Genomic DNA, 19,220 nt, shown 5'->3' on the forward strand with positions numbered 1-19,220 from the left:
GGGCCTCAGGGCTGGGATTGACACTTCGACGAACGCCGACTTTCCACAATCTTAGCCCTCAAACATGGGTCCACAATCAAAGGCGTTCCCCCGGAGCGTACCTCTACCAGAAAAACACCCAAGTGCCCTCATTAAACCCACACAAGCTCCAGCCAACTCAATCTGCGCATCAGATTTATCAGCCATTGCCACAAGGCCAACAAAGCTTCCACCCATCGGCGCGAGGGCACAAGCATTCCTACCAGTGCAGACCGCTAACACTGCGTCACCGTGTTATGCAGTACCGGCATCACATGGTGACAATCAGCACCTCACGACTATCAAACCTGAGTTCGGCAATGGTTAAGCTAGCAATGATACATCCGCTGGTCATGGACTTCCATACCAGACGCAGTCGTCCAACATGATTCCAGGCACCCAATACCTCCAGCCTCGATAGGTGATTGCACAACTCTAGGATACTCAGATTCGTAAAGTACACCTAGTAATCGGGACGGAGTCGATGCTATCAGTTAGCCGGTATATTTGAATGGACAAATTGTGCCTCTTGACTCTGCACGTAACGATGCGGGCACAAAAGCCTGGTCTCTGACAGGAAGCACAGATCAACTCGATCGTTGACGCTAATAGAACGGAACGCATTGAAATCAAACTCTGGCTCTGACGAGCTTCGAGTCCTCAAATTTAGGTTCGAGGACATGTATATGATTGAATTGGTTTAGTCTTGTTTACATCGTGGTCTTACTCTTTAGGGACTTCATCAGCCCAAGGAATACTCGACTGGGCGCCCGCCTTCTGCACTGTCATAGATGCCGCATGATTGGCGTGTGAAATTGCCGCATCGAGATCGAAGTCCGATCCTTGGGAGATCGACTTCCAGTGAGCTACAGCAACGGTGTAAGCACCAGCAAATGTGTCGCCAGCCGCCGTTGTGTCGACAACCTTGACTTTTCGTGCTGGAACTATACGGCCGTTCTTGGACTCGGCCTGTTGCTTAGCAGTCTGGTAGAATACACCCTAGCAGGATTATCAGTAGGCAAATCACGATACTTGCAGGGAACGGCTCACTTCTCCCCCAAGAGTGATGATCACATTCTTCACGCCGCGTGAGATGAAGATAGCTGCAACTTTGTCCCATGAAGTTGGGTTATCAATACCAGAGAGGATTGCAGCCTCGGTCTCGTTGACGATTAGGTGACCAAGTCCCTCGTACGCTTCTGCTGGAAGTGGGATGGCTGGTGCAGGGTTGATGATCGTCTCGATGCCTTTCTGGCGCGCACTCATCATGTTATGTAATACCTTGAGTTGGTTAGCAGGATGTAGTTCGTACTCTCAAATAAAGTGTTATACGTACGACTTCCATGGGCAGCTCGAGTTGAAACAAAGCAACGCTCGCGTCATCGTCGACCAGGTCTTTGACTTCAACATCATAGTTCGCACCAGGGCAGAACATGATCCTGTTCTCTCCGGTGCTTGTCTCAACCGTTATTACCGCAACTCCGGTCTTCTTCCCCTTCAAAATCTTGATAGCATCTGTCTTCAGTCCATCCTTCTGTAGACTCTTCAAGAAGCTCTCATGGAACTCATCGTCACCAACAGCGCCTACCATGCGAACCTCAATATCAGAGGCCTTGCCCTCGGACGCTTGTTGCTGTGTTCGAGACAAGCGCGCACACGCGACAGCCTGGTTAGCGCCTTTTCCTCCATAACCAATGTCGAAGGATTCGCTGGTCAAAGTTTCGCCCGCCACTGGCACACGAGAGGTGCGGGTGACGAGATCAACATTGAGTGATCCAATAACTGAAATAACTGCTTTCGGACTCATTTTGATAATGTGGAGAAGGTTTGGTGAAGGTGGGATGATCGAAGCTCTTCAAATTTGGGGTCTCGAACTAGGCTCGAAAGGAGTACCGTGTCTGTGCGCGTGCCGACCGGATTCGCATGCCGACCACAACCACCACCTTGATGCTCATATAAAAATGAGGCTGTAGAGCCACACACAATAGCTATTGTTATGAGATATCTTGGTGGAGTACTCTATAGACCTATGCAACAAACCTTTGCTATCTGTATTTACATGGAAGCCTGATGTTGTGGCTGCGTGTGAAGATTTTGGCTAGAGATGGAGAGCGCTCAGTGGCAGCAGCACCACTCACATCACCACAGCACCATGATTCTGCTTCTTTCTAGCTCCTTGTTGCTGTGAGGCCTTGCGCTTGCCTTGATAGTGTTCTTGGTCTCTTGGTCAGCTTATATCCCCTTGTGTTTCTACAACAAGGTTGTGCAATTAACACCATGTTGATCTGCAATTGTCTGGTATACAAGTATTTTGCCTGGCTTCAAATTTTCGATCTCTTTAAGCGCTTCTTTGATACCTATCATGGTTGCTAAGTTACTGTGTTGAGTATAGGTGGTGTTTTAGTGATCCCGATCGGCACGTGAATCCGGTCGGCACGCGCACAGACACGGTAGCGTAGCCGACAGGTTGGGTAATCGCGCTTTAACACCACAACCACTATCTCTCTTTCATGATCTTGGTCGTGACATCTGATACACGAATTCCGTTAAAGTGATCAGTGTAGGTAGGGCTGATCATGAAGGCGCGGATTCAAAAGTTTTACAATACATCGCGGTATGACGTCACCGATGCTAACGATTGTGCACACAGTACCTCGATTTGTTCGATCTACAACTACTCTCGAACATGAAACCCGCCATCTCTTTCCAAATGCAGAGCACCACAGGATCGTCTCATCCTCACATCGTAAGGGCATCCGCGGTCACTTTTTCACCTCGACAACACTAGTGTTGTTGTTCGCTCCGGTGCCTGGTCCGCCCTTTACGCCAACGGCGACCTGAACCTCAAAACCCCATCGCTTCGCGCGTTCCTCGGCCAGATTCGCAGCTTCTTGTTCCAGTTGAGCAGCTGCCTCTGCGAGCTTGCCACCGACAGCAGTGAGTTCACCGCCTAGCTTTGCGAGCTCTGCTGCAAGAGCGAGAAGATTGTCAGGTGTTGTCATCGTGCCTGATTAGAAGGTGGTAGGTTGGAATACTCGGCTCAATGCTGTGAGCGCTGATTGGACAAGTACGTAGTACGATAGTCAGTCGATTGGAGATGACCTCGCAGTTGTGTGTATGCGCGAAAGTCAATGTTGGAGTGAAGGAAGAAATACAGAGCTGTGCTTGTCTAAGTCTACACTTTGAGGAACCGGGGCAAGTAAAGTATGTTGCAGGCATGGAAGTACTCTGTGTTCGTAGATCAGCGTCACCACCCGTGTATCACATTGGCACATGTGAACGTCGACCAACAAGAGTCGACAACACAAGAGCTGAGGGCTGACCCGCACAAACTCGCAAGGTCACAGCACACTGTGACTTCGTGTCCTATGACTGCGAAGTCACGTTTGTAAGTCAGTTTCCAATCCTTTGCGTCGTTGGTTCACACCACAAACGCAGGCGCAGCCTCAGTAAGTCTGGTTCGACTAGGGCGGGAGCTTCTTCTTGAGGTGTTCGTGCATGTCGTCTCGCAGATATTTGAAGCGCTTGAGCATGGAGACCATGTCTGTTTCTCTGTAGAAGCCTCATTGGTGCCACGTTCTTGAAGCCAACCTTGCCATCGTTTCATCTCAGGGACAATGTAGCTGACAAGCGTTTGGTCCTCGTACGCGTCACGCTTGAGTAATGTTACGTTTTCGCGAACCAGCGGGTGGGCAGACAGATAAGAGTCGATCTCTCCGAGCTCGATACAACACCTTGAATCTTGACCTGGGAGTCGACACGTCCGGTGCAGTGAACATTGACATGCGGGCTGTAGTGACCAAGATCTCCGGAGCGGTAGAGCCTGTCGCGAGGGCCCTTGTAAACTCACGCCATGGCTCAGCTGCACTCTGGGTCTCAACTCGCTGCTTGTCCGCTACTACCCGCCACGGTCGATACAAAAGGCCCAAGGCTGACTGAACTTTTCGTAAAGGTTCTATCACAAGCATACAGCGAAGTACTCGACAGCCACTTCGTCGACCAGAGCAACATCGCTTGATCCATCCACGATTTGCTTCCATAAGCCAACGCCCTGTCCTATCAACAATCTTGTCAATGCATCGAAAGTCGAAGTAAAACTTGCAAAGCTGACTAGATTGACCGCGCGAACACCGTGAGCATCAAGTAAGTTGCAATTGATCGACACTTTGCAGAAGTTTGTATTACATTTTTGATGTCTAAAAGGAGTCCGGTGCATCGACAGTTTTCTACATCGGACCTAAAATAATTGAACCATCCAGCACCATTACTTCACTGAGATAACACTGACAGCTGAACAGCATCTAAGATCAACAATGAATCACCACAATGCCACCAACCATATCCCGCCACCCAGCTCTACCAAGCCACCCCCGCCTCATGCCCTAGATGCAGCCGCGGCTTCAATTACCTCAAGTATGGAAAAAATCCTCGTCGACAGCCTCAAACCACCTCGCCCGCCAACACAAGACGTGAGACTACCGCCCCGCCATCCGTGAGAGCTACGAAGACTACATGCGTCTCCTGGCTATCGATGGCCCACGCGATGGTGTGTACGCACAGCCACAGATCTACGCATTTGAGCGCGCAGTGTTCGAGCTCACAGTTCCTTCGCAAATAGGGCACAGAACATTGCGACAAAGGTAGATGAGGACGATTAATAACGGACTCGAAATTGAAGAGGCGCATCATGAAGGATTTGGGAGCTGTAGCTGATGAAGCGAAGGATCTCACTCATGCGGGATATCATGAAGCAAGATGTCATGAGTAAAGAATAGCTTTGATCATTACGATCCTCATGTATAGGTTTCAGAAAGAAGAGTAATGAGAGAAAAAGAGATACCATAACAGGTACATCTACACTATCGTACGAAGAATCATGATCCAGGCCAGTGTTCCGCTTTGCGTAAGCCGTTCTGATACATGCTAGGTGTTGCACCAAGTCTGGGGGCAGAAGGTAAAATTAGAATCATGCATTGGTGCAGCTAGAAAGTCAAGTCTGATCCACTCCGCCTGCCATGTTCTTCAACTTTCCCACCATCTTCTCAATGTCTTCGTCCTCCACATTCATCAGCTCAATGCGACGGCGAACCTCTGCGACTCTCAATTTGATGTCTTCAAGCATCTTTTCTCTCTTGTCGACCTTTGAAGTTGGTACATTGTGTGGGGGGTGGTGAGTTGAAGCCATGCCGCGCAAGACTGACGGATGGATGTAGCATAGTGTTGGCAAGCCGGTTTGGGGTATAGTCATTGTGTTTGCCTCTTGTAGCGATTGTAATTGACAACGGTGGTGAGAGAGGAATGTAGACTGAGAATATGTGTTTCGGTACTTATAGGTTTTTGTCATTCACATTCTGCCCGCGGCTCAGTTCATCCTATGACGCATGTATCTCTGAGCATGGCTCTGTGATCACAAGGACACCCTTCAAATTCACGCCCTTGAGTTGTCTCTCATCTGCTTCAGCTCGACCAGCACTCTGTCCTTGTCCCATCTTCCCTTCAACCCCCTTAACAGCAAGTCCTGCTCACTGTCCGGCGCCATGCCTGCCGTCTCCGGCACTCTCCTATCCAGGTTTGTTGGAAACGGATAGCCTTCTGCGACATTGCTCACGAAAGCCCTAACCTCATCGTTCAAACTTTCCTTTTCGTACTTGTCCGCCAACGCTTCCCACGTCCTCTCCACCAACGGCAGACTATCAACCATCTCCATCGGCTTGCCGAATGCACTCGAGATCTGCAATAGGTTTGCAGAGCGTTGAACATCAGCCGACGTGTTGGAGCCGGCGGCGTGAAAGAGCGCAGGATTGAAAAACAGCCCGTCACCCTTCTTCAGCGGCACACTGACATGTTTGTCAAGGAAGTAATCCTGGAACTCCTTAAGCCGATACGCTATATACCCCTCCTCAAACTTCTGGCTGAACGGCAGCAGCCTCGTTGGCCCGGACTCAAGCGGCATGTCACTGTGCGCCACTGCGCCTTGGAGCGTGAGGAATTGACTTGCAACCTGCAGAGCTTTGGGGAACTTCTCGCATGACTCTGCGCTCTGGAAGCCGATGTGGTAGTCTCGGTGGCTGATCTGCGCTGCGCTGCCAGGACGCACGATGTTGACTTGCGCAGTGAGGCGGTGGTGCGGTCCTAGCCAGGCAGAGAATATGAGTGGGAGCCACGGGTTGGAGTAGTATTCGATGAAGGTGGTGGGGTCTGCAAGACAATGCTTGGAAAATGAGTTCCAGATGCGGGAGTTTGAGCCGGAAGTTGCGAAGTGGTCGCCCTTTTTGCCAGACTGTTGCGCCTCTTGCTTAATGATTGAGGAGTAGACATCATTAACATGGTCAATTAGACTGAGGTTAGTGTAAATGTGTTTGGTAGCGAAGACACCTGGCCCTTGCAGGAGAATGTGGTACCATTCGTCTTGCAGCGCCGAGAGCTGATCTGCGGTGTACGACGAGAAGGCCGAGAGGTCGTAAATGGGGATGTTGTTGACAATGTCCTTCGCAAGTGGGTAGTGGATTGGGACAGACTCGGTGGTCAAGATTTTGAAATCGTCCAATGATGGGGGTTTGCTTGTCGAGAATACTCGAGGTTCGATCGGGGGTGTGCTTGTGTGGCTATTGGCAGCGGCATTTGGCACTGAGGTTCCCTTTGCTGTAATGCCCATGATGCTGGGCAAAAGTTGGATGGACTGTGGAGATGAAGATGTGATGTCTTAGTTCCAGTGCTCCCTTTATCTAGAGATATCGTTGTTCTGCAGGCAATTCCGCCCACTCTCAGATCGGGCGTTCCTACCCGATCGAATGCTTTTCGGTGTGCACTGAGGAAACTTGAGCCTTCGCTTCCCCGCAAGTTCGATGAGGCGACGAGTAAAGGTATACACACTACTGGCAAGTGCATGCTTGTTCAAATATCACATCCAGTCGCAAAGCTCCTTGCAGCTAAAGTGGGGTCTTCGGCTTCTGCGGGGTCTTGGCTTATATAGCCGGACTGTACCTTTTGCCTATATCGTGAAAGTGCCACTGTAACACCAAATGATTGAAATCAGCTGTTGCGATGAGATCAATTGCAGCGGGCGCAATTGCTGTGTAACGTCGAGTGATGTTGACAACATTTCCTATAGCAAAGCAACCGCACCCCGACTTGGAAGTAGGGCACGCTAGCTGACTAAATCGAGCTACAGCATAGCGCTATTGCGCTGAACTTTCCATCCATCTATTCTGACCTCGTCCATCGCGCCTTTGCGAAGTATGTCGTTTCAAGAGCCCTGGCCCTCTTCATCCGGTGACAACAACTTTGCAATGCCAATTCTTCAGGACCCCAGAAACTATCATGAGCAATGCCCAGGTGTGCTAACACGGCGCGCCACTTCGTTTACCCCAGGTGAAGAGGTATTACGTGGCGCGCACAAGTAACCACGCGCCTTGAACACCTCATCAAGTACCTAACACAGTGATCTGATGTTAAGGCTTTACCCTCCAAGACTTCCATCACCACCCTGTCGAACATGTCTCAACAATTTGCAGCTACACGCTCCAAGCTCACCTATGGAGAATTCCAGACGCCATGTGGATGACAATCCCATCCTCGATGTCGAGTTTGGCCCATTATCCGCCGTGCCTGCGAGCGCGAGGCGAGCGTTCCTGGATCAGCTTCCAATTGTATGGTGCTTTTCGACGAACGACAGGCTTTCGACCACCTTAAGAAAGTGGTTTGCTGGCGCGCCTCACCTTTTCGATCTAGAGCAAGTCGATCTAGCGCAGATCAGAGGATGGTCGAGGTTCTGTTAGTACTCTCATGACAGGAAATGCCGTTCGGGAGTGCCGCTTATTCCATACAGGCAAAAGTGTCACCTAACTTCATTGACATCGAACGCGAGTGCGTCGTCAAGCCTGATCACGATGTTCCCTACGGGGTACTGAGTTAAGTGTGGGGCCCCGGCGAAACGTTGCAATTGACGAAGGAAAATATCGACACCCTGAGCAGTCCTGGAAGTTTGTCAATCTCGAGCAATGACGCTGCTTCTGCGACGATTTAGGATGCGATGAAGCTGTGCGCGATCGTCGGACAAGGATATCTCTGGATAGACCGTGTGTATCTTGTGCAGGATGACCTTAAGAGTAAACAGCAGCACCTCGAGGCCATGGCTGATACGTATGCAAAAGTTGAGTTTGCAATCGTTGCCGCAGATGGGGACCATGCTGATATGCTTGCCTGGACCAAGTCGAATGACCGAGGAACGATGGAAGCATCTGGTCCTGTTTCGTTCAAGAACTATGATAAGAGAAACTAGGAAGATTGCGGGACAAAATAAACTTGCTGAGACGACATGGTGTACGCGGGCCTGGACGTTTCTAGAGCACGTTTTCTCTTGGAGACTACCTTACATGGAAAAACTTGCTACTCAGCAACTTGATATGAGCCGTGGTTGCTGCCGCCTATACCTGCGGAAGATGAAGCAGAAGACGTAGTTCATCATGGTCAAAGAGACGAGCTCTTCGCAGTTGACTAGCCATCGCTCACGGTATATGCCGATATAGGAGCAATACAACTCGCGGCAACTGAGTTACGACCCGGATGTAGTAAAGTCCTCCTCAGCATCATGACCGAAATGTGCTATGGCTTCCCAGCTGGGTTCTACGGCGGCCTGCCTGAGTTCTACTTCACTATTTGCCTACTTTGGCAGCCCGGTAGCGGTCTTCGTCCGCGCTTTCCTGAGGCCGGATGCACCTAGCTGGTCGTGGCTCGGGTGGTCAGGCAAATTGGACTTTAAGAAGTGGCGGTGCAACACGGATGCTCAGCTGCCGCCTAGTGAGGTTGAAACTACAATAACTTCTTTGGTAAACTTTTTCAAGAAGACAGACCGATTCAACGGCACCTCAAGTCGTGTCGACAACCTCGTGCGCATCTACTTCACAGTCAGTGCTGGAACCACTCCAGACGGCTGGCAGAAGCACAATGGCGATGTCGACTCCAACTACGAATCGTTCTACGCCTACTTGGCTACTACGGACCATCACACACAGATACCAATCGGAGATTCAGGTATCTGGTTCCACCTTTCCAGCGACCCCGGGACATCAATCCATTAACTCGGAGGGGCAGAAGCTATACTTTAGTACCCAGCGAGCTTAATTTACATTTAGAAAGCCAGCAGATGGCTCGCCGTGGCGATTCAGCGACCATAAGAACGGTAAGTACTACGTTTTGATGTACCTATATCGACTGCGAGTGGGAAGTGGGCCGGCTCCATTCGCGTGAACGCGTGTGATACTCAGGGCATTCCCACCGGTGAGAAGGCTGAAGTCATTCGCGTAGCCAAAGGCTCTGTACCAATACAAAATGATAGTGGGGACCTACAAGGCAGGGTGGAGTTAATGAGTCCAGTCAGAAAGAGGTTTAGCTATCCATTCGAGGACTGCGTACACCGGGGAGAGTTTAAGGCAGAGTTTCACTATGACTTCTACTTCGTATTGTGGATTGAAAGGGATGAAGGGGTTGCACGGCGCAAAGCACTCGGCACGGTGATAGTAGCACGATTTTTAGAGTCATGTTTAGTGCTGCCTACCTTCTGTAGTTACATCGAAAAGAATAGCAGACAGAATAGGTTCCAGCTTTTTGGTAATCCCTATAACGTTCTGCGGGAGGACGGAAAGCCTGGTAGTCTGGGCCCTTGCGTTAAGCCAGATGGGGTAGGCGATTCCGAGGAGCACAGGGCGAGCCCCCACAGCCCAAAAACACCAGTGCATGCACGTCATTCCAACTTTCGCTACAGCGGAGTTAATTACATAGCGGAATAATAGTTGGGTCGGATTAGAAAGCACAGCGGAGTAATCTTTACAGCAGAGCTACTAGACACCCCGACTGATCCGAAACCACGAGACACAGATGATGAAGGGAGACTCATCCGAAGAAGCAGTTGAGAGTAGACTTGATATAATATTTAAGATGTCTGGAGTCCGCTGATGAAGACCAACGATTAACCAGATCCTACAGACAGACCGTCAAGCTACCATTACTTAACATTAATCTTTCTCTATCAGTCTATCTCTGATATAATCCAAACTTCTCAGAACGGGACACGTACCTACTCTTTACACATCAGCAAAAATGACTGACAAGGGTGCCACTCTCGACATGTCTTTGTTCTTCGGAGCCCCTGAAGAGAAGAAGTACTTTTGTACTGAGCTACTCCGCCTACTGAAGTTGAGGGGAGGCGTCAAGATCCAAAACCACAGCATTCCGGATGAGGATATTCACAAGCTTTTCGATATGGTAAGCTGATTTCAGTTCGATGTAGACATCTTAGATTTGCTTACGGATAATGCTAGAGCCGCAAATTCTTTGCCCTGCCTCTTGAGGCCAAGATGGAAGCCAAGCACCCTCCCCAGGCCAATCCCAACCGTGGTTACAGCTTCGTCGGCCAGGAGAATGTCGCCAACATCAGTGGTTATGAGAAGGGTCTCGGTCCTGGAAAGACCCGTGACATCAAGGTTGGTCTATACGCAGTTTCTGCTTGGCACATCGACTCTAGCTAACATTTGATAGGAAACACTGGACATGGGCAGCGCTCAAGACGACCTCGTTGACAACCTCTGGATTCCTGAAGAGAGCCTCCCAGGTTTCCGCGGCTTCATGGAGTCTTTCTACGAGAAGGCCTTCAAGACAGAAATGCAGCTACTTTCTGCGCTCGCAATTGCGCTTGACATCTCCGAGGACCACTTCAAGGCGCTTCACAACCGCGCCGAGAACGAATTCCGTCTGCTCCACTACCCGGCCATCCCGGCTTCAGAACTCGCGGACGGCACCGCAACCCGCATCGCTGAGCACACAGATTTTGGCACCATCACAATGCTCTTCCAAGACTCTGTGGGCGGACTCCAGGTCGAGGACCAGACACAGCCTGGTGTGTTTCGCAGCGTCGAGTCGGTTAAGCCCACAGACATCATTCTCAACATTGGTGACTCTCTTCAACGTTTGACCAACGACACTTTCCGAGCAGCGTGCCACAGAGTCACTTACCCGCCTGTCATCAAGGCCGGAGATAACGTCGAGATCCCGGAGCGCTACTCAGTTGCCTACTTTGTCAAGCCTAACCGCCATGCTTCTCTGCTTCCGTTGAAGGAGTTCATCACTGATGCGACGCCTTGCCGATATGACGATGTCACAGCTTGGGAGTGGAACAATAGCAGAATCACGAAGCTTTTTGGCTGAGATGGAATGTTGTGGGCATGCTTCGGGTTTCGTATCTTGATTTGGGTCGAAGGAGTTTGTATACGGTTGAATTTTAGGACGGGGTAGTGATGCCCTCAGTACTGTGTTGAAGAAGATGGAACTGTATGGATGGGTTGAGCATTGTGATGGCACTGTGATGACTACAGTCGTAGATGAAAGTGCCAGGAACTGTGGGTAGAAGGGTCAGTCAAGTTCTTGGAGAGCTGCGATCCATTTAAAGGTTTATTGCGAACTCGCAAAGTGTTGAAGACATTTTCCCTGACAGATGCACTACTGGGCCGCTGCAAAGTACAAACTACCGGGCTCGCATTTCGGTATGCACGAAAAGCTCCATGAGCAAAGGCAATAGAGATAAACCGTTGAACCGCGAAGCATGTCCTCTCATTCCTCAAGGTTTTGAACCAAGACCTTTTAATCATCATTGTTTTGCGCTTTTTAGTGATCTCTGCACAGTTCCGGTTATTGCTGTGCCTTTCAGCTGCTGCAGCTGAGTCAAGGACTGCTGCGTTAATCTGGAGCGACACATGCCTGCCGTGCGGGTGAGAAGCTTCAGCTCGATCACAACATTTCGAACCTATCACCGTTGGTCGCCAATCCGATAGAAAGGCAGTCCAACTTGTTGTGTCAGTACGCGAGTTTGCATACAAGATGCAGTGGCCAGGCTTGTTAAAGTTATGCTGCCGGAAGCTGGGCTGACAGGGCGTGATGTTCTGACAACCCCACCTCTCGATACCATGTATCTCATGTACGACCGCAAAGAGCGTGGCAAGCTGTGATCGAATAACTATACGGGATCTCAGCTCTCCACATACGCCATTCAGCCATACTGTGCTCGGTCGGGCTGAGAAGCGTACGTGGAGACCAAACAATGTCACTCGTGGCCCTCAACCCTCACTAATTGCAACATTGAAGAACCAGCTTTTGCTTCAGAACAACAAAGTGGCTGGCTGTTGCGGATCTACATAGTATTGTCAAGCGCATCGTGATGGAGGTTTACAACTTGCGGGGTAGCTACTACCGTAGTCGCGTTTAGGACGAGCTGAACAACAACTGATGTTGCAAGACTTTGTGGCTATTACACGGTACTGAGAGATGGTCATCAGATATAAAGACAGGTCAGAACACTCATCTGCAAAAAGTCCTAGACACCCAAAACTTATCTTATTTCACTTACCGACGACGCAAAGTTACAATGGCCTCAGGAATTTTCCAGTTCCAAGAGACGACCAAGAAATCGTTCAACTTGATAGATGTTGTACTTGCTCCAACGCCATCCAGCGCAGACAAAGCGGCTCTAGATGTTATATCCAAGCAACGAACTACCATTGCTTCATGGTTTCGGGATGTTCGGGGCACAGGCAACAGTGAAAGTAAAGTGTTCCACACGCAAAGGCTCTGCATCTACCTGCACTGATACTAGCTGACACTTACCTCTACACAGAACTGAACGAGTTCATGAAGCGGTGGTCAGAGTACTCAGCTGATCTCGGGGGTGTTTCACCAGCGGATGTCACCAGAGCATCAGATCTGAACGCCTCGCAGGGACGATCGATTAACGCCCTCATCTACCAGACCATCACCTTGCTCAACCCCAACATCGCGCCTCCAAAGCCAGCCCAAAACCCGACGGTTCGTAAGACACCCCCTTCAGGGTCCAACGATCCAGATGCAACCGAACTTCCCTCAGAAGTACAGAAGAAGGCCGTTGAGTACCTCTTGAGTACTGTCACCTGGGGCAACAAAGGTCAGAACGGGTTGATCTTGAATAGCGCTACGCTTGTAGACTGGCCAGCAGAGGTAACTCCTGCGCCCACTGAGGGCATCCGAGTCAGGTACGATGGGAAGAACTACTACCGGGTCTCGGTCGCCAATCTCTTTGGTGGTCTTCTTGACAATCTGTACCGCGAAAAGGTGAGTCTTCGCCATATGCCAAAAGGAGTGTTCATAGACAAGACACTGACTAAATTAGGGTCCAACTGCTTTCTATGCCGCCATTGAGCTTCTTCGATTTGCTTCAAGCGAAAAGCCGTTCTGGGCTGGTGGTTCTCGAGATTCGACACCAGGTTTCCCACAGACTGCGTTTGATCTCGACGGCAAGAAGTCAAAGGTCTTCACAGTCTACAAAGACCCGAACAACCGGCAGACTGATCTCCAAGTCCGCACGCTTGATGAATGGGCCAAACTTTCCGTGGTGGCTCTGGTTCTCCAGGGCTTTCCAAAGAACTGATTTTCGCGCGTGGATGCTCGGATGTTTTCATGCGTACCTCGATGGAGTGACCTGGACATTCTTTCTGACATTCCTCATGCTTTTTTCCTACCTGAACACAAGTGAGTCTTTTTCTTCTACGGTACAAATGTGTCTTGTCTTGCTTGTTCTACTTCAACGGCCGAACCACAACACCAATAAACTCGTACACATGTCATGGAAACATGATCACCTTCATTTTGGTGGTCTTGTCTTGACCTTTACGGTATGTTTGACTAGGTGTCATGTGATCACAGCCGCTCCGCAAGGCCGTTCATCATCTATTCAATGAGGTGCTATTCATCGTGGCCTCCTCTCAAGAGAACATTCGTAACCCATTTGAGACGTAACAGCTTCACCAGCCAGCAACGACCGGTTTACATCATTAGTAAACGACCAGATTCCTTGCCCATCAACAGCATGAACAATGACCTCTCTCGCCATATCTTGTCTCCTCGTCGTCGTTGAAACCGTTGTCGAAGTATCTTGTAGCCGTCAGCATCTGCCACACACCTCACGCCGCACAATATGTTTCACTCACCTGTACCCGTGCAACCCTCACGTTCAAATACGGATTCTCCACCTCATCCATACCAGTCGGATACTCAACAATAACAGAGTATGCAGCCGCGCCCTCAACAGTATCCCAACTGACTTGGAACTCTCCTGCGTCGTTCGCTCTGCGCCCCGGAGACCTTTGCTGGGCGAGAGACACCGCCAATGACTTGAACTTGACCCGTCGTATACCAATTCTCAGCAGCCGAACATGCAATGTCCGCACTCGTAGTGTAAAAACGTCACGACACCGGTGCCTGACCAATGTTGCATACATCCGTAAATTCACGCACAGCAGTGAACGCGCGCTTTCCTGGCAAGCGAACGATGAAGTACTTACCGAGGTAAAGGTTGAAAAGTGTCGCTTACGACGAAACTGTCGAAGTCATGGAAAGGCGTGTGTGAGGCGGTGTTGCCGTCAGCATAAGTGGCTTCGAGAGCCCATTGAATTGCGACATAGCGGTCTTCAGTGAAGGACAGTTGGGCTGAGCAACCGCCAAGGTCGAAGGCTTTGAATTAAGAGGAAGGAGGGCAGGTGTAAACCCAGGTTGTGGTTTGGCGCTTCGAGACGTCTAGTGGTAATGCCGAGACGCAATGTTGCAAATACCATGGTGAGGAGGGAGGTCGTGAACTTCATGGTGCCGATCAGAGTAAAAAGACGGTGACATGTGTCGCAAGTGAAGACCATGAGGTATATGTAACTGCCAACGGTCGACGTGCGGTACTTGTAATTCACCATGGTCGATCCTGGAGCTATCCAAGGACATACACAACACAGCAACCGGAGTCCGCAGGGCCAAGACGAGGTTGACCAAATCATCTGTGACCTCAAGATCCCCAAGACGGTTACGTAGATCATCTTGAGCAAATCCGACCTTGGCGCAGCGTAGACTCGGGCTCGTCCGACACAATGTGTCTTGGCGAAGATCTTCCATGGCGGCGCCCATTGCAGGAAATGTCGATCAATGATACACCCAGTCCGTGTGAGCGGACTGACAAGTATCTCGTAGAACATCGCGGCCCGAGATGTACTAAACTGGATCGTCTTGCCTATGTTATGATGATCTGATTTTCTCCAGTGAAGCCTGATGCCCGCTGACTGCAGGTATGATACCCGACCCACCAAGGCGCGATCCACCAAGGTGCGATATTAATATCAAAAGTCTGTCTTTTGGACTCGGCTGCTGGAGAATAAGCAAGAGAAATGTAGAAGTCATCGTGCCATTTAACTGTGCTGTACTGCCTCACTGTTAGATCGACCGTCTCGTTACGTCTAACTCTTACATGTTGTTGAGCGTTCACTTCGACTTCTCGCGCTCAGATCCGACAGAACCTGTCGATTCACAACTAGATGGCCGTTAGTCCTGTCCCCGACACGTCAACCATGGCCGCTGTTCCGAACGCATTGGAGCTACTTGGGAAGCGTCGCCCAAGGTATAAGTCATTGTTCGATGAGAATAAGTTTTCCACTTCAAGTCTCGGATAGAAGTCATAAGACAGTGGGTCCAGTCGCTCTGTTTCCGCGTTAGTTACAGTTCAGATGTCGAATAGTGTTGGACTTACTAGACGAGCAGCAAGTATCGAAAAAGCTGTAGTCGTCTCGGAACTCCAGCAAGAGATGTTGAACCACAGCCGTCATGGTAACCTCTTGAACTTCCCCACAGCCACCATGTCCCAACACCGGAATAGCTTTGAATGGCTCCGGATCATTTCGCCCTAGTTCCACCTGTCGTACACCGGGGAATTTCTGATCCCAAGCCGCTCGAGCGGCCTCATACGTGTTCGCCGGTGTCTGGTGCTAATGCATGGGCCTGGGTATCTGGGTCGTCGACAGGTAATGCTGGAACTGACTAGGGCCAAGGTAGTGGAGCTGTTAGTGGATGGTCCTGTGAAGGGAGTGTAGAGGTTAGGACGGACCAGGCAGAGGCGTGGCTTGGCCCAATCTGTGACCCAAACGTTGCACTGCGTCACACCCGTGAGATTCATGCAAGCGAATTTCGAAAGTGGACAACGGAACAGTCCAGCAACGTTCCTGAGAAGTGGCTGCAGGTAGCAGCCAGTCTGTTTGAGTCGCTAAGCGCCTGTTCGCGCTGTTGTTGTGTAAGCGGGGTCGTTATGTTGTGAGTCTGATGTATCATCGCGCTTCTTCCATTGCTTCGCTTCTGCACTGCAACTGAGAGCCAATGAAATTGACAGTTGTCAATACCTATCAGCGAAGGGCATAATCAGCGCAAGCAAAGCGAGAAACTGATCCATATCAACGCGGCTGTTAAGCGCAGGTTTCTTTACTCAACTTTATCTGCTAGCTAATGCTACACGGTCCGTCAAGATCTTCGGTCTGTTTAGCTTTATGCTCCCAAGAACTCCCACAACCCATTGCCCTCAACAAAATCTCCCCAGATGACATTGACCAACCAGACGTCATTCCTCGTCTCCCTCAACAGCTTCCCTGTCGCACTCTTCGTCGGATAAATCCTCTGCCACTCCTTCCAAATGCTAAACGCCTCGTCCCTCCAACTCTTAAAACTAACCGCCTCGATAATTGTCGGCGTGACAATCTCCTTGCCCGCAAACGTGCCCCATGTCACTGGGTTGACTGCATCCTCTTGGCTCGCTTCGAGGTCGCCTGCTGCGTTGCCAGCGAAGTATGTAATCTGTTCGTGGGCGTCGAGACGGGGCTTGAGCTGAGCGAAGGCGGCAGAGGGGACGAAGAATTCGACAAAGGGTTTTTGGAACACGTAACCGTTCTTCGGTCCCCAGCCGAAGACGGGGTCGGTGGAGCGGACGCCGTTGACGGCGGGTTGTGAGGCAACTGTCCACCAGCCCTTTGCGTTCAGGGCAAGGAGCTGGGGGGCGATGGCTTTCGTTTCCTCGCTCAGTGTCTGTTCGCTCCAGGGCAGGGCTTCGAGAGTGCCTTCGACATGGCGCTTGAACAAGTTGGAGATGTCGTCTTGAGTCACGGGGTGGCCCCAGAGTTTGAGAGCTGAGGCGTTGGAAACATGCAGGGTAGGACCATAGCCGTCAATTTCTCCGAAGGCGGGCGAGCGCGCGTCACCCCAGCGCCCGTTGGGAAAGTCGTCCCATGTTGCTTCACGTCCGAGTGAGCCTTCACCTTCTGAGATGGCGAGTGTGTTTGCGCGTGTGCTGATAGGCCCACGGGGGATGCTGGCTTCTGTGTCGGACGTCTCGAAGGACTGATGAGACTTCGATGCTGACAATCGTTCCATGATAACTCTGTTGTGTGGACTCGAGTTCAGAGATGACAGTCGGCGTCTTTGCTTGTTTGATGGTACGCCATATGGTGGCTCCAGATTGATGGCTGGAGTCGTCTCAATCGCGTCCTCGTCCTCGTCCGCGGGGATCTGCCCGATCAGGTGTGTGTCTTCCAGGATATGCGATACTGCCTTCTCCAGATTGAGTGTGTAGAAGTGAAATCCTCGTCTAACAGTATCCGGCCGCGCCTTGATGTGCTCGACCATTTCGCTTAGAATCTTGACACCGACCTTCTTCACCAGCTCATCATCGGCCTTCACCGCGTCCAGCCTCGCCAAAAGGTCGGCCGGCAGATTCGCATGGCTCAGCTTCGTCGTCCGCCGCAGGATTGAGTAGCTCTGAATCGGCATCAACCCCGGAATGATCGGTATTGTCTTGAACGCGCCACTCTCATGCTCCCTGAGCATACTCTCGAACTTGTCGTACTTGTCCACATTGTAGAACAACTGCGTCATGATGAAGTCTGCACCAGCCTGCGTCTTCTCCACAAGATGCGGGATGTCGTAGCTCGGATTTTGATGCTCAGGATGACTCTCGTCCGAGTGCCCTTCTGGATAGGCAGCGACACCAACGCAGAAGTAGTCGCCATACTGCTTCCTGATGTACTTGACCAAGTCAATGGCCCACGTGAAGTCCTTGTTGGAGTCCTGCTGTGGCGCCCTATCCTCGTCTCTGTACTCCTCGCTCCGCGGCGCGTCGCCACGCAGGGCCAGGATGTTGCGGATGCCGAGCACCTTGGCCTGTTCGAGGGCTTCGTCGACGAGGACGCGGTCCATGTTCGTGCATGTCAAGTGCAGACATGTTGTAAGGCCCAATTGGCGCTGACATAATTCGGCGAGCTCGAGGGACTTTGCTGCTGTGGAGCCGCCGGCGCCCCAAGTGACAGTTACGAAGAGCGGACGTAGGGCCTGGGACATGCGCTCGAGACGGGTCTGGAGGTTGGCGAAGCCCTGCAGGCTTGTCAGTACTGGTGTTGCGCTGTCTATCGATACACCACATCGGGTGCACGCGCGCAGTGGGGCATACCATGACCGTCTTGGGCGGGAAGAACTCGAGCGAGAAGTAGTTGGCGCCATCAGGCAGGGCGTTGATCTTATCCGTGATCTTCTCCATCGTGGCAATGCGCTGTCTTCACACAGAAGGAGTGGTGGTGGGAGGTGCGCAGGGTCATGGCGGCGAATGATGGAATTGTGGACGAGGGCAGAGCTGTGGCAGACAAAGCGGCGCGGGTGGGGCAACCGCGATCGGCGGCGGGATCTTACTGCTCGATCGAGCGGCAGGAGCCCCAGCAACGGCAGGATGAATGTAGCTCCGTCTAGAGATGCTTGTTCATCCTCTAAGTCATGGCTGCAACACACAATGACTTGCATGTACGATGCAAAAAGGGTGGTGGGTAGTATCTCAGTTCGCGTTGTTGAGCTTCACGCGATTCTGGTCCCACATCGATGCCCCTCACGTGCCCCTCACCACCCCTGCATCCCGCAGTCACAACCTCAAGCCTCTCTCTCCTAGCAGTATCATGGCTTGACAAGCGGTCGAAGCGATGTTTCTGTTTTGGATGGGCAAGCATGGAAGTGGAGACTCACCAACTGGCAGCTCTAACATAATCAGTATCTCGAGAAAGACATCTAAGATGAAGCGAAGCTTCCCAAGCTCTGTTCACCCAGCCCAGTACACTTGATCTCCCCAGTGTAATGCAACTTCAATGTTTAATCCCTGGGCGCGAGAGCACACAGGACTTCGACAGTGCTGATCAGAAGTCGTTCAATCGTAGCTGGAGAGGCTCCGAGCGGGGTACCGAGACTTCACTCAATGCGGCATGACGATGCTGTGCATATGCAGCACACGTAGACCTCTTGGTCGTGTAGTACTGTCTTGACTTCGGCGACTTCTGATCAACACTCAA

At 51.1% G+C, this 19,220-nt stretch overlaps 8 protein-coding genes across 8 annotated transcripts; 5 read left to right on the plus strand and 3 right to left on the minus strand.

The window, feature by feature from the left end:
- Positions 1-667: 667 nt before the first annotated feature.
- On the minus strand, positions 668-1,848 carry BU25DRAFT_411751 (Ribokinase-like protein). The gene is made up of 3 exons (XM_033706635.1): positions 1,355-1,848; positions 1,069-1,299; positions 668-1,017 (listed from the first exon to the last, which is right to left on the minus strand). The coding sequence occupies exons 1-3, from the start codon at positions 1,823-1,825 to the stop codon at positions 742-744; spliced, it is 978 nt and encodes a 325-aa protein (XP_033560535.1). The 5' UTR covers positions 1,826-1,848; the 3' UTR covers positions 668-741.
- A 3,598-nt stretch (positions 1,849-5,446) lies between these two features.
- On the minus strand, positions 5,447-6,822 carry BU25DRAFT_471986 (phytanoyl-CoA dioxygenase-like protein; the record flags this gene model as incomplete). The annotated part of the gene is made up of 1 exon (XM_033710831.1): positions 5,447-6,822. Exon 1 carries the CDS (start codon positions 6,671-6,673, stop codon positions 5,447-5,449), a length of 1,227 nt encoding a protein of 408 aa, XP_033560536.1. The 5' UTR covers positions 6,674-6,822.
- Positions 6,823-8,044: 1,222 nt separating this feature from the next.
- BU25DRAFT_302919 (uncharacterized protein) lies at positions 8,045-8,200 on the plus strand (the record flags this gene model as incomplete). Its single annotated transcript, XM_033702017.1, has 1 exon — positions 8,045-8,200. A coding segment is annotated over one exon (156 nt), but the record flags the coding sequence as incomplete, so codon positions are not given.
- Positions 8,201-8,624: 424 nt separating this feature from the next.
- On the plus strand, positions 8,625-9,098 carry BU25DRAFT_459484 (uncharacterized protein; the record flags this gene model as incomplete). The annotated part of the gene is made up of 1 exon (XM_033710283.1): positions 8,625-9,098. One exon carries the CDS (start codon positions 8,625-8,627, stop codon positions 9,096-9,098), a length of 474 nt encoding a protein of 157 aa, XP_033560538.1.
- A 285-nt stretch (positions 9,099-9,383) lies between these two features.
- On the plus strand, positions 9,384-9,907 carry BU25DRAFT_471994 (uncharacterized protein; the record flags this gene model as incomplete). Its single annotated transcript, XM_033710832.1, has 1 exon — positions 9,384-9,907. The coding sequence occupies one exon, from the start codon at positions 9,384-9,386 to the stop codon at positions 9,804-9,806; it is 423 nt and encodes a 140-aa protein (XP_033560539.1). The 3' UTR covers positions 9,807-9,907.
- Positions 9,908-10,116: 209 nt separating this feature from the next.
- BU25DRAFT_471997 (Clavaminate synthase-like protein) lies at positions 10,117-11,266 on the plus strand (the record flags this gene model as incomplete). The annotated part of the gene is made up of 3 exons (XM_033710833.1): positions 10,117-10,281; positions 10,338-10,499; positions 10,555-11,266. The coding sequence occupies 3 exons, from the start codon at positions 10,117-10,119 to the stop codon at positions 11,218-11,220; spliced, it is 993 nt and encodes a 330-aa protein (XP_033560540.1). The 3' UTR covers positions 11,221-11,266.
- A 1,124-nt stretch (positions 11,267-12,390) lies between these two features.
- BU25DRAFT_411755 (uncharacterized protein) lies at positions 12,391-13,609 on the plus strand. Its single transcript, XM_033706636.1, has 3 exons — positions 12,391-12,611; positions 12,683-13,152; positions 13,211-13,609. The coding sequence occupies exons 1-3, from the start codon at positions 12,434-12,436 to the stop codon at positions 13,466-13,468; spliced, it is 906 nt and encodes a 301-aa protein (XP_033560541.1). The 5' UTR covers positions 12,391-12,433; the 3' UTR covers positions 13,469-13,609.
- A 2,715-nt stretch (positions 13,610-16,324) lies between these two features.
- Positions 16,325-18,689, minus strand: BU25DRAFT_395035 (methylenetetrahydrofolate reductase 2). The gene is made up of 2 exons (XM_033704770.1): positions 18,341-18,689; positions 16,325-18,264 (listed from the first exon to the last, which is right to left on the minus strand). Exons 1-2 carry the CDS (start codon positions 18,425-18,427, stop codon positions 16,390-16,392), a joined length of 1,962 nt encoding a protein of 653 aa, XP_033560542.1. The 5' UTR covers positions 18,428-18,689; the 3' UTR covers positions 16,325-16,389.
- Positions 18,690-19,220: the final 531 nt, after the last annotated feature.

Source organism: Macroventuria anomochaeta (assembly GCF_010093625.1).
Source record: "Macroventuria anomochaeta strain CBS 525.71 unplaced genomic scaffold BU25scaffold_21, whole genome shotgun sequence".
NCBI lineage: Eukaryota > Fungi > Ascomycota > Dothideomycetes > Pleosporales > Didymellaceae > Macroventuria > Macroventuria anomochaeta.

Coding starts and splice junctions, on each gene's coding strand:
- BU25DRAFT_411755 (XM_033706636.1), top strand. CDS start 12,434: ATGGCCTCAGGAATTTTCCAGTTCCAAGAGACGACCAAGAAATCGTTC. Junction 12,612..12,682: donor GGGCACAGGCAACAGTGAAA/GTAAAGTGTTCC, acceptor ACCTCTACACAG/AACTGAACGAGTTCATGAAG. Junction 13,153..13,210: donor ACAATCTGTACCGCGAAAAG/GTGAGTCTTCGC, acceptor TGACTAAATTAG/GGTCCAACTGCTTTCTATGC.
- BU25DRAFT_411751 (XM_033706635.1), bottom strand. CDS start 1,825: ATGAGTCCGAAAGCAGTTATTTCAGTTATTGGATCACTCAATGTTGAT. Junction 1,300..1,354: donor TCGAGCTGCCCATGGAAGTC/GTACGTATAACA, acceptor AACCAACTCAAG/GTATTACATAACATGATGAG. Junction 1,018..1,068: donor TCATCACTCTTGGGGGAGAA/GTGAGCCGTTCC, acceptor TAATCCTGCTAG/GGTGTATTCTACCAGACTGC.
- BU25DRAFT_395035 (XM_033704770.1), bottom strand. CDS start 18,427: ATGGAGAAGATCACGGATAAGATCAACGCCCTGCCTGATGGCGCCAAC. Junction 18,265..18,340: donor TCCCGCCCAAGACGGTCATG/GTATGCCCCACT, acceptor ACAAGCCTGCAG/GGCTTCGCCAACCTCCAGAC.